Genomic DNA, 16,949 nt, shown 5'->3' with positions numbered 1-16,949 from the left:
TCCAGCTCATCGGCAAATCCGCCTTCCTCTCCAATGTCCTCAACGAAATCCGCCGTGAGTCGTTGCGTAGTTCCACTTATAAGTTGCATACGAATTTGAATCTCCATTTGACCATATATAGCTCAAGAGAAGAAAAAAAACTTGATGATGCAAAAAAGATAAGTTGGATGTAATTGTGGAGTAGGTTTTTGGTCGGGAAGGGGATTCTGGGATACGTTGCTTGAGTCATAAAATCAACTATAAACCATAAAATAAAATAAAAAGTTAACTAAAATATTATATGAAGAAAAAGAGAGAAAGAGGGACTATATATTAAATAAGCTTATTTGAGGGATTATTTGTAAGGTAATTTAGCCAAAGGTCAATAAAAACTTTACTATTAAGCTATATATTAGTGACATATTTTTATTTTGGACTTATGTTGTAAACAGTGGGTATGTTTGCCCACATGTATACAATAAAGATTCATATGCTAAATAGTGAAGTTTTTGTAAGGTTTCATGGTAGTTGCTCTATAAATAGAGCACTACGAGTGTTCAAAGCATACGATACAAAAGCAATAAGAAAAGAAATATACGTTAGAATATTTTCTGCATTCTCCTATTTCTCTTTTTCCTGCAATCTTTCTGTTATAGTTAATAAACAAAATAGTGTGATATATTACATCCGCTTCACTCTCGCTCTTAGCAAAGGTTATTTCTCTAACTTTTGCCTATTTATAACACGTTATCAGAACGACTCTCTAATCATTTCTCATTTCCCTTCACCGAAAGAAGAAAAAAAAAAGTCTCCTCTAAGGTTTTTACTGTTCTTCTTCTTCCTCTGCCTCAATTGCTGGATATACCCTCGCGAAGAATTGTTTGCACCATGTTTACTTCTAGTTCTCAACCTAACAGTTACCTATATCTTTGATTTCTTGTTTGGTGTAACTCTTGACTACTAACCCAGTGTTATTTATGCAATCCAAGATGGTGCGGTATCATCACCTATCTTGGACTGCAGATCTAATTTCACTGCAAATTTTAGGTGGAGCAGTATAATCGCCCACCCTATCCTGCATATTTAAATTTGCCTGCTATTTAATTTTATTGCAATTTTAGGTGGTGTGGAATAATCACCCACCCTACTCTGCATATTTAAATTTTATTGCAATTTTAGGTGGTGGGGTATAATCATCCACCCTGCTCTGCATATTTAAATTTTCATGGTGCTTGAAGTGGTGCGGAATAATCGCCCACCCTATACTTGTTTCGATGAGAATGGTGCGGTACAATCGCCCTTCTCATTCATCATGTAAATCTCAAGCCTAAAGTTTCGAGTACTTATCATTTTGGCCTGAAGATCAAAATTTGTAAGAACCAGAAGTTCTAACAATATATTCCTCCATAATACATATTATTGCAAGTTCTTACACACCTCATTTTTCTTTCAAAAAAGAAAATGGCGAACTTGGCAAAGCTTGATTTTGTTGCCCTAGATATTACTGGAAAGAACTACCTTACCTAGGTAATGGATGCCAAGATCCATCTGGAGGCAGGAAATCTTGGGGAAACCATCAAGGAGGATAACAGTGCATCCTCTCAAGCTCTGGCGAAGGCCATGATCTTTATCCGTTGGCACCTTGATGAGGGACTGAAGAGCAAGTACCTCACAGTTGAAGATCCATTAACCCTCTGGAAGGCACTGAAAAATAGATATAATCACCAGAAAACGGTGATTCTTCCAAGGGCTCGTTATGAGTGGGCTCACCTAAGGATCCAAGATTTCAAGACAGTGGCTAAATACAATTCTACAATGTTCAGAATTAGTTCCCAGTTGAAGCTCTATGGAGAAACAATAACTGAGGAAGATATGCTGGAAAAGACTTTCAGCTCCTTTCATGCCTCCAACGTGCTCCTGCAGCAACAGTATAGAGAAAAAGGCTTTACTAAGTACAACCAGCTGATATCTGTACTCCTTGTAGCTGAGCAAAACAATGAGCTTCTGATGAAGAATCATCAGTCCCAACCTACTGGATCAGCACCATTCCCAGAAGTGAATGATGCTTCCCTTGAAGGAAATACCACATCCTTTCGTGGAAATAATTACAAACGAGGAAATGGCCATAAGCGAGGCCGGTGGAATGGGAAAGGCAAGAACCATGGTGTCCAGTTTCACAGCCAGGTTCCAAGGCATAATCCAGGCCCGAGCTTTAAGAATGCAAATCACCATAAAGGCAAAGCTCATATGAACACTCTTAGAAATCCTAAGGGAGTTTGCCATATGTGTGGTGGCAATGGACATTGGGAGTGTACTTGTTGCACCCCAAAGCATCTGGTGGATCTGTATCAAGCCTCCCTCAAGGAGAAGGGTGTCGAGACCAATTTCCTCAACCAGGCTCAACCAATGGAAATACCTGATCCAGTGTCCAATTTATCAGGACAGTTGAACACAACCCACCTGGATGTTTCAGACTTTATTATTGAAAGAATGAATGAAGTTTATAGGTCTGATTGAATCATTTATGTTTAATGTACTCTTGTTATTTGTACTTGTGATTTAATGCTCGCTTTTTCAATTCAATAAAAGTAGTATTCCAGTATGAATAAACTGTTTTTTAACTGTAATTTCTTTACTCAGAGAACATGGATAAAAATTATGGTTATTCTCAAAACAAGAGCAATGGCAGAGACTTTTGTCTTGCAGACAGCGCAACCACGCATTCAATACTTCAAGATTGAAAGTATTTCTCGAACTTGGTACTTGCAAAAGTAAAGGTAACAACAATATCAGGGCAACCAGATGTAATTGAAGGCTCAGGAAAAGCCCAGATTATGTTACCAAATGGAATAATATTGTCCATACATAATGCATTATACGCAACTCGATCCATTCGAAATTTGTTGAGTTTTAAAGACATACGTCTAAATGGATACCACATTGAAACGAAAAATGTAGAAAATGTAGAATATTTATGTATTACCTCAAATGATATCCAGAAGCGTATATTGGAGAAGTTGCATGGTTTTTCGAGTGGATTGTATTATACATACATAAAGACAATTGAGGCACATGTTGTCATGAACCAGAAGTTCATGGATTCAAAAGTTTACATGCTTTGGCATAACTGTCTGGGTCATCCAGGATCCACCATGATGCGTAAGATCATTACCAACTCTAAGGGACATCCATTATTGAGCAGACACATTACTACCTCAAATGATAACCTTTGCAAAGCTTGTTCCCAAGGGAAGTTGGTAACTAGACCATCACAACTAAAAGTTGATGATGAATCCCCATCATTTTTGCAAAGAATTCAAGGGGATATTTGTGAACCTATTTAACCACCTTGTGGACCATTTCGATATTTTATGGTTTTGGTTGATACATCTACCCAATGGTCACATGTTTGCCTATTGTCTACTCGAAATGTAGCTTTTACGAGACTTCTTGCTCAGATAATTAAGTTACGAGCATAGTTCCCAGATCATCCCATTAAGTCAATTTGACTTGATAACGCTGGTGAATTTACGTCTCAAACCTTTGATGATTACTGCATGGCACTGGGCATTGATGTTGAACATCATGTTCCTCATGTCCATACTCAAAATGGTTTAGCAGAGGCATTTATCAAACGGCTTCAATTGATAGCCTGCACTCATCTTATGAAAATGAAATTGCTAGTCTCTACATAGGGACATGTCATCTTACATGCTGCATCATTGGTTCGACTGAGACCCATAGCCAACCACTAATACTCATCAATACAACTCGTGTTTGGACATCAGCCAAACATTTCACATTTATGAGTTTTTGGTTGTGCTGTTTATGTGCCTATTGTACCGGCACAATGCACTAAAATGGAACCTCAGCACAGACTGGGAATTTATGTGGGTTTTGATTCACTATCTATCATTAGATATTTGGAACCTTTGACATGTGATATGTTTACAACTCGTTTTTCTGATTGTCATTTTGATGAGACAGTCTTCCCATTGTTAGGGGGAGAAAAAGATTGTTCATCTTCAAAGTGAAAAGGATCGTTCATCTTCAAAGTATTACTAATCAAATGCCAGATGCAATTAATGATGCTTCAAAAGTGACAAAGTCACATATACCAGCTGCAAATGGACCTGCAAAAATTGATGTCCCTGTTGGACAAAATAAAGTGGCAACGAATGATTCATCTAGTGCACGCCTGAAGCATGGTAGACCCCCAGGTTCAAACGATTCAGCCCATCGAAAGAGAAAGATGAGGGCACAGTTGAACCCAAATGAAATCATTCAGCAAAAGAAAATGAATGATAAATCCACAATTCATGATTCTGTACTTCCAGAAAAAGAAAATGTCCTAGATGAGACACATGTCCCTGAAGAGATAGAAGTACATGAAAGCAAAGAAATATCCATAAATTATGTATGTACTAATGAATTGTGGGATCGAAATGAAATAATCATTGACGACATGTTTGCATTTGCAATAGCCACTGAAATTATATTAAGCGATGACATTGGGCCCCGCTCTATTGAAGAATTCAAACAGAGACAAGATTGGCCTAAGTGGAAAGATGCAATCCAGGCAGAATTAAATTCCTTGGAAAGGCGAAGTGTTTTGAACTGGTAGTCCAAACCCCGCTTGGTGTAAACCCTGTGGGTTACAAATGGGTATTCATAAAGAAACGCAACGAAAAAAACCAGATTGCAAGATATAAAGCATGACTCGTTGCACAAGGTTTTTCACAAAGACCTGGAATTGATTATGAAGAGACATACTCTTCTATAATGGACGCAATTACATTCCGTTACTTAATAAGTTTGCTGATTTCAAAAAAACTTGACATGTGACTTGTGGATGTCATCACCGCATATCTATATGGAGAATTAGATATTGACATATATATGAAAGTCCTAGAAGGACTTAAGTTGCCTAAAGCAACTAACAAACCACGAGGTATGTTCTCAATCAAATTAAGGCGATCACTATATAGGCTGAAATAATTTGGGTGAATGTGGTATCATCGTCTCAGTGAGTATTTGATTAAAGAAGGATATGCCAACAATGTCATATTCCCTTGTGTGTTCATTAAGAAATCAAATACTGGATTTGCTATAGTGGCAGTATATGTCGATGATATGAACCTAGTTGGAACCCCTGAAGAGCTTAATAAAACTGCTAAATATCTGAAAAGAAAAATTGAAATGAAAGACCTTGGGAAAACAAGATATTGTTTCGACCTGCAAATTGAGCATTGTGCTAATGGAATTTTGGTCCATCAATCAGCTTACATTGAAAAAATACTGAAGCGATTTGGCATGGACAAGGCTTATTAACTTAGCACCCTAATGATCGTTTGTTCTTTGAATATTAAGAAAGATCAATTCCGTCCGAAAGAAGATGATGAACTAGTCCTTGGTCCATAAGTACCATATTTGAATGCAATAGGTGTTTTATTGTATTTAGCACAATGTACTAGACCAATATAGTTTTTTCAATCAACTTGTTAGCAAGATATAGCTATGCTCCAACAATTCGTCATTGGAAGGGAGTCAAAGATGTTCTACGATACCTTCGTGGACAACATATATGGGTCTCTTCTACTCAGACAAGCCCACAAATGACCATATCCTTATTGGATACGCATATGCTGGTTTTCTCTCCGATCCACATAAAGCCCACTCACAAAATGGATATGTGTTCACTAATGGATATACTGCAATTTTATGGCGATCAACAAAGCAAACGTTAGTTGCTACATCTTCCAATCACTCCGAAATAATTGCTTTACATGAAGCAAGTCATGATTGTTCTTGGTTAAGATCAATGATCCATCATATCCGGAATTCATGTGGTCTACCTTCAAAGACAGACACTCCAACTGTCATCCATGAAGATAATGCAGCCTGTGTTGCCCAGATAAATGAAGGATTCATCAAGGGTGATAAGACTAAACACATATCTCCAAGGTTTTTCAGTGCACATGAGCTTCAGAAGGCTAAAATAATTGAAGTTAGACAAATCCGTTCCAATGAAAATTTAGCAGACTTATTCACCAAATCTGTACCAAAGTGCACATTTCAGAAGCTAGTGCAGGGAATCAGATTACGTCGGCTTATAAATTTGAAGAATGCAGAATCAGGGGGAGATACAATTTAGGGGGAGCATCCATGGTACATGCATGTTGTACTCTTTTTCCTTCGATTAGGATTTTTCCCACTGGGTTTTTCCTATCAAGGTTTTAACAAGGCAACATAAGCTTGCTTAACACCATCTCAACAAACTTGGTAAAGTTGTACTCTTTTTCCTTAGCTACAATTTTTTCCCACTAGGTTTTTCCAAGCAAGGTTTTAACGAGGCAACTGATGTTGATATGTGGGCATCCAAGGGGAAGTGTTGTAAACAGTGGGTATGTTTGCCCACATGTATACAATAAAGATTCATATGGTAAATAGTGAAGTTTTTGTAAGTTTTCATGGTAGTTGCTCTATAAATAGAGCATTACGAGTGTTCAAAACATACGATACAAAAGCAATAAGAAAAAAAGATAAGTTAGAATATTTTTTGCATTCTCCTATTTCTCTTTTTCCTGCAATCTTTCTATTATAGTTAATAAACAAAACAGTGTGATATATAACATCCGCTTCGCTCTCGCTCTTAGCAAATGTTATTTCTCTAACTTTTGCCTATTTATAACAACTTAATCAATGATATATTTTTATTAATTAGGTATAGGTCAATGATGAATGCCACATAAGCTTTAAGTCATTATAAAATTCATGAGAACTCCAAAAATACCCTCCGAAGAAAAAGAAAGGAAGAAGAAGACGCTAATCCTTGGTGGCCACATCCACCGCCTCACCGACCATCCTCCTCACGTCTTCCTTTGCCGTGGCGTCTTCTTTGCCCACAGGTCCCCCCTCTCTCTTTCTTAAGTTTTCTTCTTCTTTTTTTTTGGAAAAATTGCAAAAAAATGAATTGGGCGTCGAATTTCGAATTTCTTAGATTGAATTGTCGAGGAAGGACTCGATTTTGGTCGATCAAGGTTTGGAATCGAAGGCGGGGCAAAGGGATTTGAAGGGGGTGTTGAGTCAGGTGTCGAGGATCTCAATGGCGGAGTCTGGAAGTGTTTGAATTCACAGAACAAGAAACAGACACTACAACGCAGTGTCTGAATCCACAAACCTATTTGAATCTCAATGCACAATCCCAGAACATGAAACAAACACTGCAACAAAGTGTCTAAATCCACAAACCTATTTGAATCCCAGTGCACAATCACAGAACAAGAAACAGCACTACAACAAGTGTCTGAAACCACAAACCTATTTGAATCTGAATGCACAATCACAGAACAGGAAACAGACACTACGTTGCAATGTCCGAAAATGGAGGTTAAAGGTGGTGGGAGGCAGGGGAGGTTGAAGGTGGTAGAAGGCGGGGAGGTTGAAGTCTAAAGGTGATGGGAGGTGCGATTTACAATGAAGGAGATGGAAAGGTTTGGTGTTTTAAATGGTAATGGCATCGTTTGTAATTTTAATTTGATTGAGGTGTTTTAATGTATCTTAAAGTCTCATTGACCTATTTATAATTCCAATAAATTTGATTGACCTATTTGTTAATATCATAACTTTTAATTGACTATATACAAAATCACCCTTATTTGTATAGCTCACTCTACAGAGTACTTTATCGATCTATTTTTCTATTTGTTAGGTCTTCTTTCAAATGTTATATCTACAAAAAAAAAACTATCTTAATCCGAAACATATATATGAACGTTGAATTAAATGGTAGTCATTTTAGTGTCTTTTTGAAGAATCGTATTCGACTTGGTTTTTTTTTTTTTTTTGTAAAAATGATCTATAAAATTTATTATAAAATGTTACGTAATGAGCACCATAGACTATTTGAAGAATCCCTTAATACAAGTGATTGATATGTATTCTTCATTGCCATACAATACAATTACAAATATTCTTATGTGGCAGCTAAATAGGAGTTTACTCATTATATTTTCTGTGCAAATTACCTACAGACCAATGTATTGTCACTGAAAAAATTGTACACATGTGACACCGATTGTGATCATTTTTGTTGATGAATCAAATATATCCATCGCTTCTTAAAATAAAAAAAATAAAACCTACCAACTTAACTAAATATTATCCGACAATTGACCTATTCCTATTTTTGTATTTTAAAAACATTGAGACGTCATTTGACAGTTCGGATTGTATTAACTATTTCAATCAGATATGATAAATATATCAGTCGGATAATACTAACTTAATTAGTTATACGTTTGACGTTGCTTCAGATTAATAGTCAAAGGCTGAGGTTAACATTTTCAAACTCTAAAGTCAGCACAGAAAACACAATCCAGCGGCAGCCCGCAATACCAAAAAGTCAATGAATAAATAGCAAACCAAGCTACCCTAGCTAGTAGCAAGTCTCTATATAAGCAAACTAACCAGCTACCTCTCATATTATATTTGTGCCTCCAATTCAACCCAACATCCTTTGAGCCTCACACAAACCCCTGAACTCATTAAAATGAAATCTCAAAATTCTCTTCTGTTGGCTTTCAATGCCATTTCCATGTTCATCATCTTCTTCCTCCCACTCTTTTACCCTGCGCATGTTGAGGCCTCGAGACCACTTATAGGTGCTCAAGATAAACGTACTTTTAAGTCCATAAAGAGTTTCCTTGTAGCACAAGCTTACTCCGGGCCAAGCCGCAGGGGACCTGGTCACTGATCGATCGATGGAAACTGCTTCTGCTCAACACATATTCTTATATAACTTGGAGACTTTGTTGAAGAAGCCAAGCTGAGAATTTTGTTTGAGAGAAGTCATCAGAAATTTAGAATAGACGTAGTCATATAGCCTTGGTTCCTCGTATAAACCAACACAAACAAAATATTGCACACAGTACACAGTAAATTTTATTTTATTGTTTTTTGGCCTGTGGAAATGACTATTGTCGAGCCACAAGAAACATTTTCCGTTGATTATATTGTATAGGTTTAATTTTGAATCTTTGATACACATCAGTATAATAGTTAGTGATTATGGTAGTATTTTGGTATATGAACTGACAATCAGAAACTATATTAATACAACAGTTCATGCAGTCTTTGGGTATTGCCAGGTTGGATAGAACTACATATTAGAATATTGCTCAAATAAAAAGTATGCAGGACGTCATGTTTGTGTTTATGATTTTTTTTAATCTCATGTTCGTATTTAAAGGTAAAACAAAATTGACACAACATGAAATTGATATGTAATTAATATTAAATGAATACATAATATAATAAATTTGTATAGCAGTACTCATACAAGTGGGATGTCTCATATTCCACTAATATGGAGAATACTTAATTATTAATTTTCTTATGTGTATTGGACGACTAAAATGTATTTACATAATTGTAATGCTTCATAACTAAGTAAAGGACAAAAAAAATGATAAAAAAATAAGGGTAAAAGACTGTTTACTACCCTCATGTTTTATGGTTTTCAACATTTAGTACATCAAGTTTTTTTTCGTCTCAGATTCATACCTAAAGTGTAAATTTTGGGACAGTCTCATACATCCGTAGTCAAACTGTTAAATCTCCCGTTAACTGTGATGTGGCGCACTGACTGGGCGCCACGTGTCATCCACGTTTTTCGTTTTTTTTTTTCTTTTCTTTTCTTTTCTTCTTCTTTCTTCTTCTTCCTCCGACTGCAACTTTTTTTTTTCTTCCTCCTTCTCCTTCTTCCTTCCTCCTTCTTCCTTCCCTTCTTCCTTCTTTTTCCTTCTCCTTCTCCTTCTCCTTCTTCTTCCTCGAAATCTAGGGAAGTTTTTTTTTTTTTTTCTTCTTCTTCCTCCGAATCTGCCCAGATTCAGTTTTTTTTTTTTTTCTTTTTTTTTCTTTCTACTTCCTCCTTCTTTCTTCTTCTTCTTCCTCCGACTGCAACTTTTTTTTTCTTCCTCCTTCCTTCCCCTTCTTCTCCTTCTTCATTCCTCCTTCTTCCTTCTCCTTCTTCTTCTTCTTCCTTCTTCTTCCTCAAAAAAAAAAATAAATAAAAAAAAAATAACCTTCATCTTCCCCCAGATTCGGAGGAAGAAGAAGAAGAAGAAGAAGAAGAAGAAGAAGAAGAAGAAGAAGGAAGAAGGGGAAGGAAGAATGAGAAGAAGGAGAAGAAGGAGGAAAAAAAAAACTAAATCTGGGTAGATTCGGAGGAAGAAGAAGAAGAAGAAGAAGAAGAAGAAGGAAGAAGGGGAAGGAAGAATGAGAAGAAGGAGAAGAAGGAGGAAAAAAAAAACTAAATCTGGGTAGATTCGGAGGAAGAAGAAGAAGAAGAAGAAGAAGAAGAAGAAGAAGAGGAAGAGGAAGAAAAAGAAGAAAAAAATAAAATAAAGCTTCCCCAGATTCGGAGGAAGAAGAAGAAGGAAGGAGGAAGGAAGCAAAAAAAAAGTTGCAGTCGGAGGAAGAAGAAGGAAGAAAAGAAAAGAAAAAAAAACGTGGATGACATGTGGCGCCCAGTCAGTGCGCCACGTCACAGTTAATGGGAGACTTAACAGTTTGACTAACGGATGTATGAGACTGTCCCAAAATTTACACTTTAGGTATGAATCTGAGACTGAGACGAAAAAAAATTGATGTACTAAATGTTGAAAACCACGAAACATGAGGGTAGTAAATAGTCTTTTACCCAAAAAATAAATAAATAAATAACTGGTTGTGGTGGGGTGAGACATGAAGTTTAACTAAACTTGGCATTTTCTTACATGATTCATTAACACAGCACGAAAGTAACAAGTTTCGGTTTAATACAATAATTAATCGGGTCGTTATTGGGCCTCCAGTTAAAAACCTGTTAATAACGGGTCCTTAATCAATTTACACACGGGTATCGCGTTTTGACCTGTTAAGAAAAAATTATTTTGATGATTTTAAAGTTAAACAGTTAAAACTTACTATAAAATACTATAGCTATAGTTATATATTGTTTATTAAATATGTATTATTGTATTATTATACTATATAAGTTAATAAAAATTAAGTTTTAGTTATTTATTTGTTTTTGTTATGAGAGTTTCTTATTATCATTACTGTGATAAATTTTACTTGACTTGTTGTCTGAAATTCAAGTCAACTGTTATTAGTATAGGCAAAAAGACAAACTTTCAATTTTAGATAGTTTCTAGAGCCTTTGTAAACTCAAAGCAATATTTTCATTAATAGTAAAACTCCGAACGATCAAACCGTTCATCTTCCTCCATCCTCTAAAAGATCATATTATTCAAAAAACAAAATTTGGTGAAAAGAATGGAGCGTAAATGTAAACAACAATCAACGGTTAAATTTTGATCATAGTTGTGGAACCAAAAATATTCACAAGGCGACACGTGGACTTTTGGACAAACGAGAACAAAAATACCCTTGAGGCATACCAGGATTCCTACGTGCGAGCAGCGGGCAATAATCTTTCAATCAAGTCAAAAGTGCCCAAAAAAGGTAACAATTAAAAACCTCTTTCATCAAATCCTTTCTATAAGGTATTTCCCAAAACCTAGTATTTTCTATTTTATTATTTAGCTAATCAATTAGCTAAATAATATATACCTACCATATCTCCTAAAATCATCCTTAATAGTCAATAAAATCACCCAAATTGATAGTCAAAACCGGCCACCACCATTCCCATCCTCACCTTTCCCATTTTCCTTATTAAAATAGTCATTCATTTGTATAACCACCCATTTATTCTTTTCATATTTAATTAGCCAATAAATTGGCTAATTAAACATGAAATTGAACCCCACAAAAAACCTTTAGTGGCTGGTTACTTTTATTCAAAATTGGTCAAGCCCTAACTCTATAAATAGGCACCTATTCTCACCAAAAATTCATTCCAATCCTCTTGCAAAAAATGCTAAACACTCTAAACATTTTTTCTCTCTAAAAATTCTATCTTTGGCATCGGAGGTTCTTCGGCCAAAGCCCCCCCATTCATCGTGGGCGCGTGAGACTTTTGGCCTTAACCTAAGGTGCTAGTTGTTTTGTAGGTGCAAAATCGTCCAAGATCGAAGAGGAGAAAATTTGCATCCACAAATTGGTGCTTTCATTGAGAGTTGAAATCCATACTCGTAGAAGACTCTCGCACAAAAATGTTTTTTCTTTATTTTCTAGTCCATTTGAATATTTTTCATACGTTCTTATTATTAGAATTTTTTACTTGCAAAGGTTCTTTGATAAAACGTATAAGCAAAATATAATGGCTAGAAATTTAGAAAATTCCACAAGTGAAAATTCTAATGTTCAAGAAATGGGATTGCGGAGATCCGTGAGGCTAAATGCGACAATAAGGGGAGCGGCATCATCATCATGAGCTTCCACCATGGGAACCACCGTAGTGGCTACCTCGGTAGCCACCCGCGGCGAGGTCTATGGTGCCTTCACCACGGCCACCATGGGAACCACCGCGGTGGCTACTTCGGTAGCCACTCGTGGCGAGGTCCATGGAGCCTTCACCACGGCCCGGAGATCCGTGAGGCAAAATGCGACAATAAGGGGAGCGGCATCATCACCACAAGCTTCTACCATGGGAACCACCGTGGTGGCTACCTCGGTAGCCACCCGCGGCGAGGTCCATGGTGCCTTCACCACGGCCACCATGGGAACCACCGCGGTGGCTACTTCGGTAGCCACTCGCGGCGAGGTCCATGGAGCCTTCAACACGGCCCGAGCCATGCCATCCAAGGCTCACGGTACCAAGACCACAATCCAAGTCGTGCCATCCAAGTTTACATGGACCCAAGCCCAAGCCTCGCATTCACATGCACCGCGCATTGAGCAGCCTGCTTCCGTGATCCAGCCTGCTCCCGTCAAGCAACCCACTCTCACAGCCCAACCTGCTCCTGCCGAGCAGCCTGCTCTCGTGACCCAGCCTGCTCCCGACGAGCAGCCCACTCCGGTGGCCCAGCCTGCTCCTGCCAAGCAGCCCACTCCCGTGGCCCAGCCTGCTCCTGCCAAGCAGCCTGCTCTCATGACCCAGCCTGCTCCCGACGAGCAACCCACTCCCGTGGCCCAGCCTGCTTTCGTCGAGCAGCCCACTCTGGTGGCCCAGCCTGCTCCTACCAAGCAGCCCACTCCCGTGGCCCAGCCTGCTCCTGCCAAGCAGCCTGCTCTCGTGACCCAGCCTGCTCCCGACGAGCAACCCACTCCCGTGGTCCAGCCTGCTTCTTTCGAGCAGCCAACTCTCACGGCCCAGCCTGCTCCCGTGGCTTTCCAAGCAGCCCAAGTCGGCCCAAGACTATCTCAACCCTCCGGACCTACCATCGAGCCGAGGGCATTCTCACCACATTTTTTCGCGGATTTGACATTTCCCAACTCAGATCTCGTGCCCGAAGTCTACCACCTTTCCACTGCCCAATGAGGCGCATTCCTTCCAAGCTTTTCCAATCCAAATGGCGAACAACACTTGTCTCGACAAGTCATAGAGTTGACGAGCGCCCTTGCACAACAGAAAACCTTGGTGAATCAACTTTTGCAACGTATCGGGATCCAACGTGCCCCGGACGAGGTATCCCGAAGTAGGACAAGGGCAGACGAACATTTCCAGCAGTGTCCCGGTAAGCAGCCACTCGACCAGCCACGAGCCGAACGTTTGGGCAGTGTACATTCCCGTCTTAGAGCGCGAGGGAGCATGCACTCTCGACTAGGCCCACGGATGAGCGTACATTCACGGTTGGGGTCATACTCCGATAGTCAACATGAGCAACCTTTCGGGCAAATTGTCTATTCGCAGCTAAGCCCACAAGGAGCGTCCTCCACCTCACATCAGAGTAGGCAGCACAACGGACGGAGAGAAGCAGTCACTCAATCCAGCTCAAGTTCAACCAGTAGCCTGCGAAGAACTCGCTCGCCTACTAGGAACGCACCACATGGACTGCATTCGCGGCATAGACGAGCCAAACACATGGAAGAGCAGCCTAGACCAGCAAGTCATGACTGGGGGCAACCGAGAGCTCCACTACCCCAACAAAAGCAAATTCAGGAAGAAGTAGAGAGACTCTTGACCAAACGATTGCATGATTTCCAACGCAACGAGGTCACCGACGAGGCACTACGACGGAACATAATCAACATAAGCAGGTCACCCTTCACGGAGGAGATCGAGGAGGCAGAGCCTCCACGCGAGTTCAGCATGCCACATTTCACATCTTTCAAAGGGGATGAAGACCCGGATATACACTTAAAACGTTACCAAAGCGCAATGATCCTTTATCGAAACAACGATGATCTCATGTGCAAGATATTCGCCACCACTCTACAAGGCGAGGCGCAAGATTGGTTCTACACCCTGCCGCCACAATCCATCCGGAATTTCTACGAACTTTCTTTGGTTTTCACCAAAGAATATTCATCCTATCGCTCGATCAAAAAGAAGTCTGACCATTTGTTCGACGTCAAGAAGAACCCAAAGGAGTCGCTTCACGACTATGTGAGGAGGTTCAAAATAGAGAAGGCAAAAATAGTCGGATGCAACGACTCGATAGCTAGAGCAGCCTTCCAAAAAGGACTTCCAGCAGACCACCTGCTATTCGGAAAATTGATCATGAAAGAAGATCTAACTCTGGCAGACTCTTTTGCTTTAGCAGAGAAGCATGCACTTTGGGATGAGGCTCGCCAATGCACATTTAAGGACTTGAAAAAGTACCTGACATCACCTCCCTAGAAGCAGCGGAGGACTTATTCACATGTTTGACGGTATCTAAAGTAGCAATAAGCTCTACCATCATGCGAGAAGAGCTGGGGGGCCCGACTACCTGTATTCTCTAGTTACCTGCAGTCATCATCATGACGCACTATTCCGCCGAATCCAAACCGACGACGATAAAGGCGTAGACCCTGTCAGATGTAAAGTTTTCTGACGAACGCAACAACTCGGCCCAACGATGCCCCGAAGGCAGTCGAGCACACTTTAGCCGCACATATTCCCTCAATGGAGATTTCTGGCATTCGCATGTCAACGACGCATCCAACTACAAAGGCTCGCGAGCAGCCGTGGTTCGTGGCAACCGACTACTTCACCAAATAGATGGAAGCAGAGCCCATGACGACCACGATTCAGACGGACATAGAGCGCTTCATATGGAGGAACATCATTTACCGATTTGGCATCCCTTAATCCATCGTCACCAACAACGGCCTGCAATTCGTGGACAAAGATTTGGCGAAGTTCTTCCAAAAATATGGCATCAAGCAGCATATTTCCATGCCGAGATATCCTCAAGGCAATAGGCAGGCCGAAATATCCAAAAAGATGGATCTCATCTGGGAAGGTCCGTACAAGCTCAGCAGAATAGGCGGCAAGAGTAATTATACCCCCACTACCATGAAACGATAAAAAGATCGAAAAGTAGTGGAGTGCCTACAATCTGAAGAAGTACCATGTGTGACCTCCCACTACATCAAAGCCCGAAGACTCAAGAAGTTCGACGGGCACCACCTCACAAGTCGAGGACTATCCAGTTGTTATGCAGTTCCTACCTTACAGCTAAGTTCTCGTTCGTTTCACTCGTTTTTCAATGAGGAATTCAGAAGTAATCACAACTTGGCTCGGCTGCATGCTTACAACAACTGATCACTCCGGCACTTCAAAAGAAGACTGCGCCCTTCTTAGGGACCCATCGCAGGAATTGCGCCCCCCGAGGGACTAACCATGCTCTCCAGTGCGAGAGGGTAAACTAATTCCCCGACACCCATATGGGTCAGCTCTCCAAGACGGGAGGATAAACTTTACACTCCGAATATCCAGACGTGGATGAGCCTGGCTGCCCTAGTATAACTAGATGCACGATGGCTTGCGCCGGGATTCCTAGAAGTAGCCGCAATGGTCTTTTTCAAGGCTTAGCTAACTGAAGGATTTTGGGTCTCTTGGCCTAATCCGTGGGGAACCGGGCCCTAGAGACGGAGAGGGCACATTACGTAGTACATCCGATGGACGGCTGCCCTGGAATCCTAAAGCTGCTACCGAGTGCACTAAGGTAGCCTACGGATTCCGGAAGACTGCCTACGGCTTGCCCTTCAAGCAGTAAAGCCGTGCTAGACTTATACAACCGCACATTCTTGTGAAAGGTTAAACAAGCTAGCGCGCATATACGAAGTTTTATCCACTGTTGACATGCTACGTAGTCGATAAGCTTCACCTCTGCCAAGCGCAGAACAACCTACACTAAGTCCTAGAGTGTTGTGATACTTGCTACGCAACCTACAGAATTGAAGAAAGTCAAGGTTAACAGCCTAGTGGTTACGCGGACTTGTCTGCTTCTGTAAGTAAGGCATCCGACTGCCAATCCTATGGCTAACAACTTTGCAAAGTTCTACACCAACACCTACGGCTGCATAGGCTACGCGAGCTTGTCTGCTTATAAAAAAAAGTAGCATGCCTGCCACTGGTCTATCAAGTCTAAAGGTTAGGGCATGAACAAAAGAAGTGAATATGAAGAAAAACGAAGGAAGACATGTTTATAAACAACTAGCAAAGGCTGAAGGAGTTCAAGCAAAACAAGAGCTACAAGGAAAAACAAAGAAAATCCTAAAGGCTACCTAAAATACTACACTACAGCAGCTTGGACATCCCATGACTACTCGGTCACCACACCTTCAACAGCCGTAACGCTCTTAGCAGCAGCATCATCCGGCGCTTCACCCCCGGCTGCCCCAGTCTGGGCACTAACTTCTCCAACTACTTCACCAATGGAAGCCTTAAAAGTAAAAGCAAGCAAGTCTTCCGGAGAAATAGAGAAGCTCATCCACTCCCTTCTTAGCATAAGCAGCGAAACGAAGCTTAGAAATTGCAAGCTTAAGATCTTGAATCTGAGGCGAATCAATCTCAGCAGCAAAGGGAGCAGGCTTTGGCGCCACTTTAGCAGCAGAGTCCACCTTACCGCTCTTCATAATAGCAAGTCTCT

The 16,949-nt window shown here is 40.3% G+C and overlaps 1 protein-coding gene across 1 annotated transcript; it reads left to right on the top strand.

Moving 5' to 3' along the window:
* The first annotated feature begins 1,509 nt into the window (after nucleotides 1-1,509).
* Nucleotides 1,510-2,496, top strand: LOC126584275 (uncharacterized). Its single transcript, XM_050248711.1, has one exon. The coding sequence runs from the start codon at nucleotides 1,510-1,512 to the stop codon at nucleotides 2,494-2,496; it is 987 nt and encodes a 328-aa protein (XP_050104668.1).
* Nucleotides 2,497-16,949: the final 14,453 nt, after the last annotated feature.

The sequence above is a fragment of the Malus sylvestris genome, chromosome 10 (genome assembly GCF_916048215.2).
Source record: "Malus sylvestris chromosome 10, drMalSylv7.2, whole genome shotgun sequence".
In the NCBI taxonomy this organism is placed as follows: Eukaryota; Viridiplantae; Streptophyta; class Magnoliopsida; order Rosales; family Rosaceae; genus Malus; species Malus sylvestris.
This window is presented reverse-complemented; position numbering and strand designations above follow the sequence as displayed.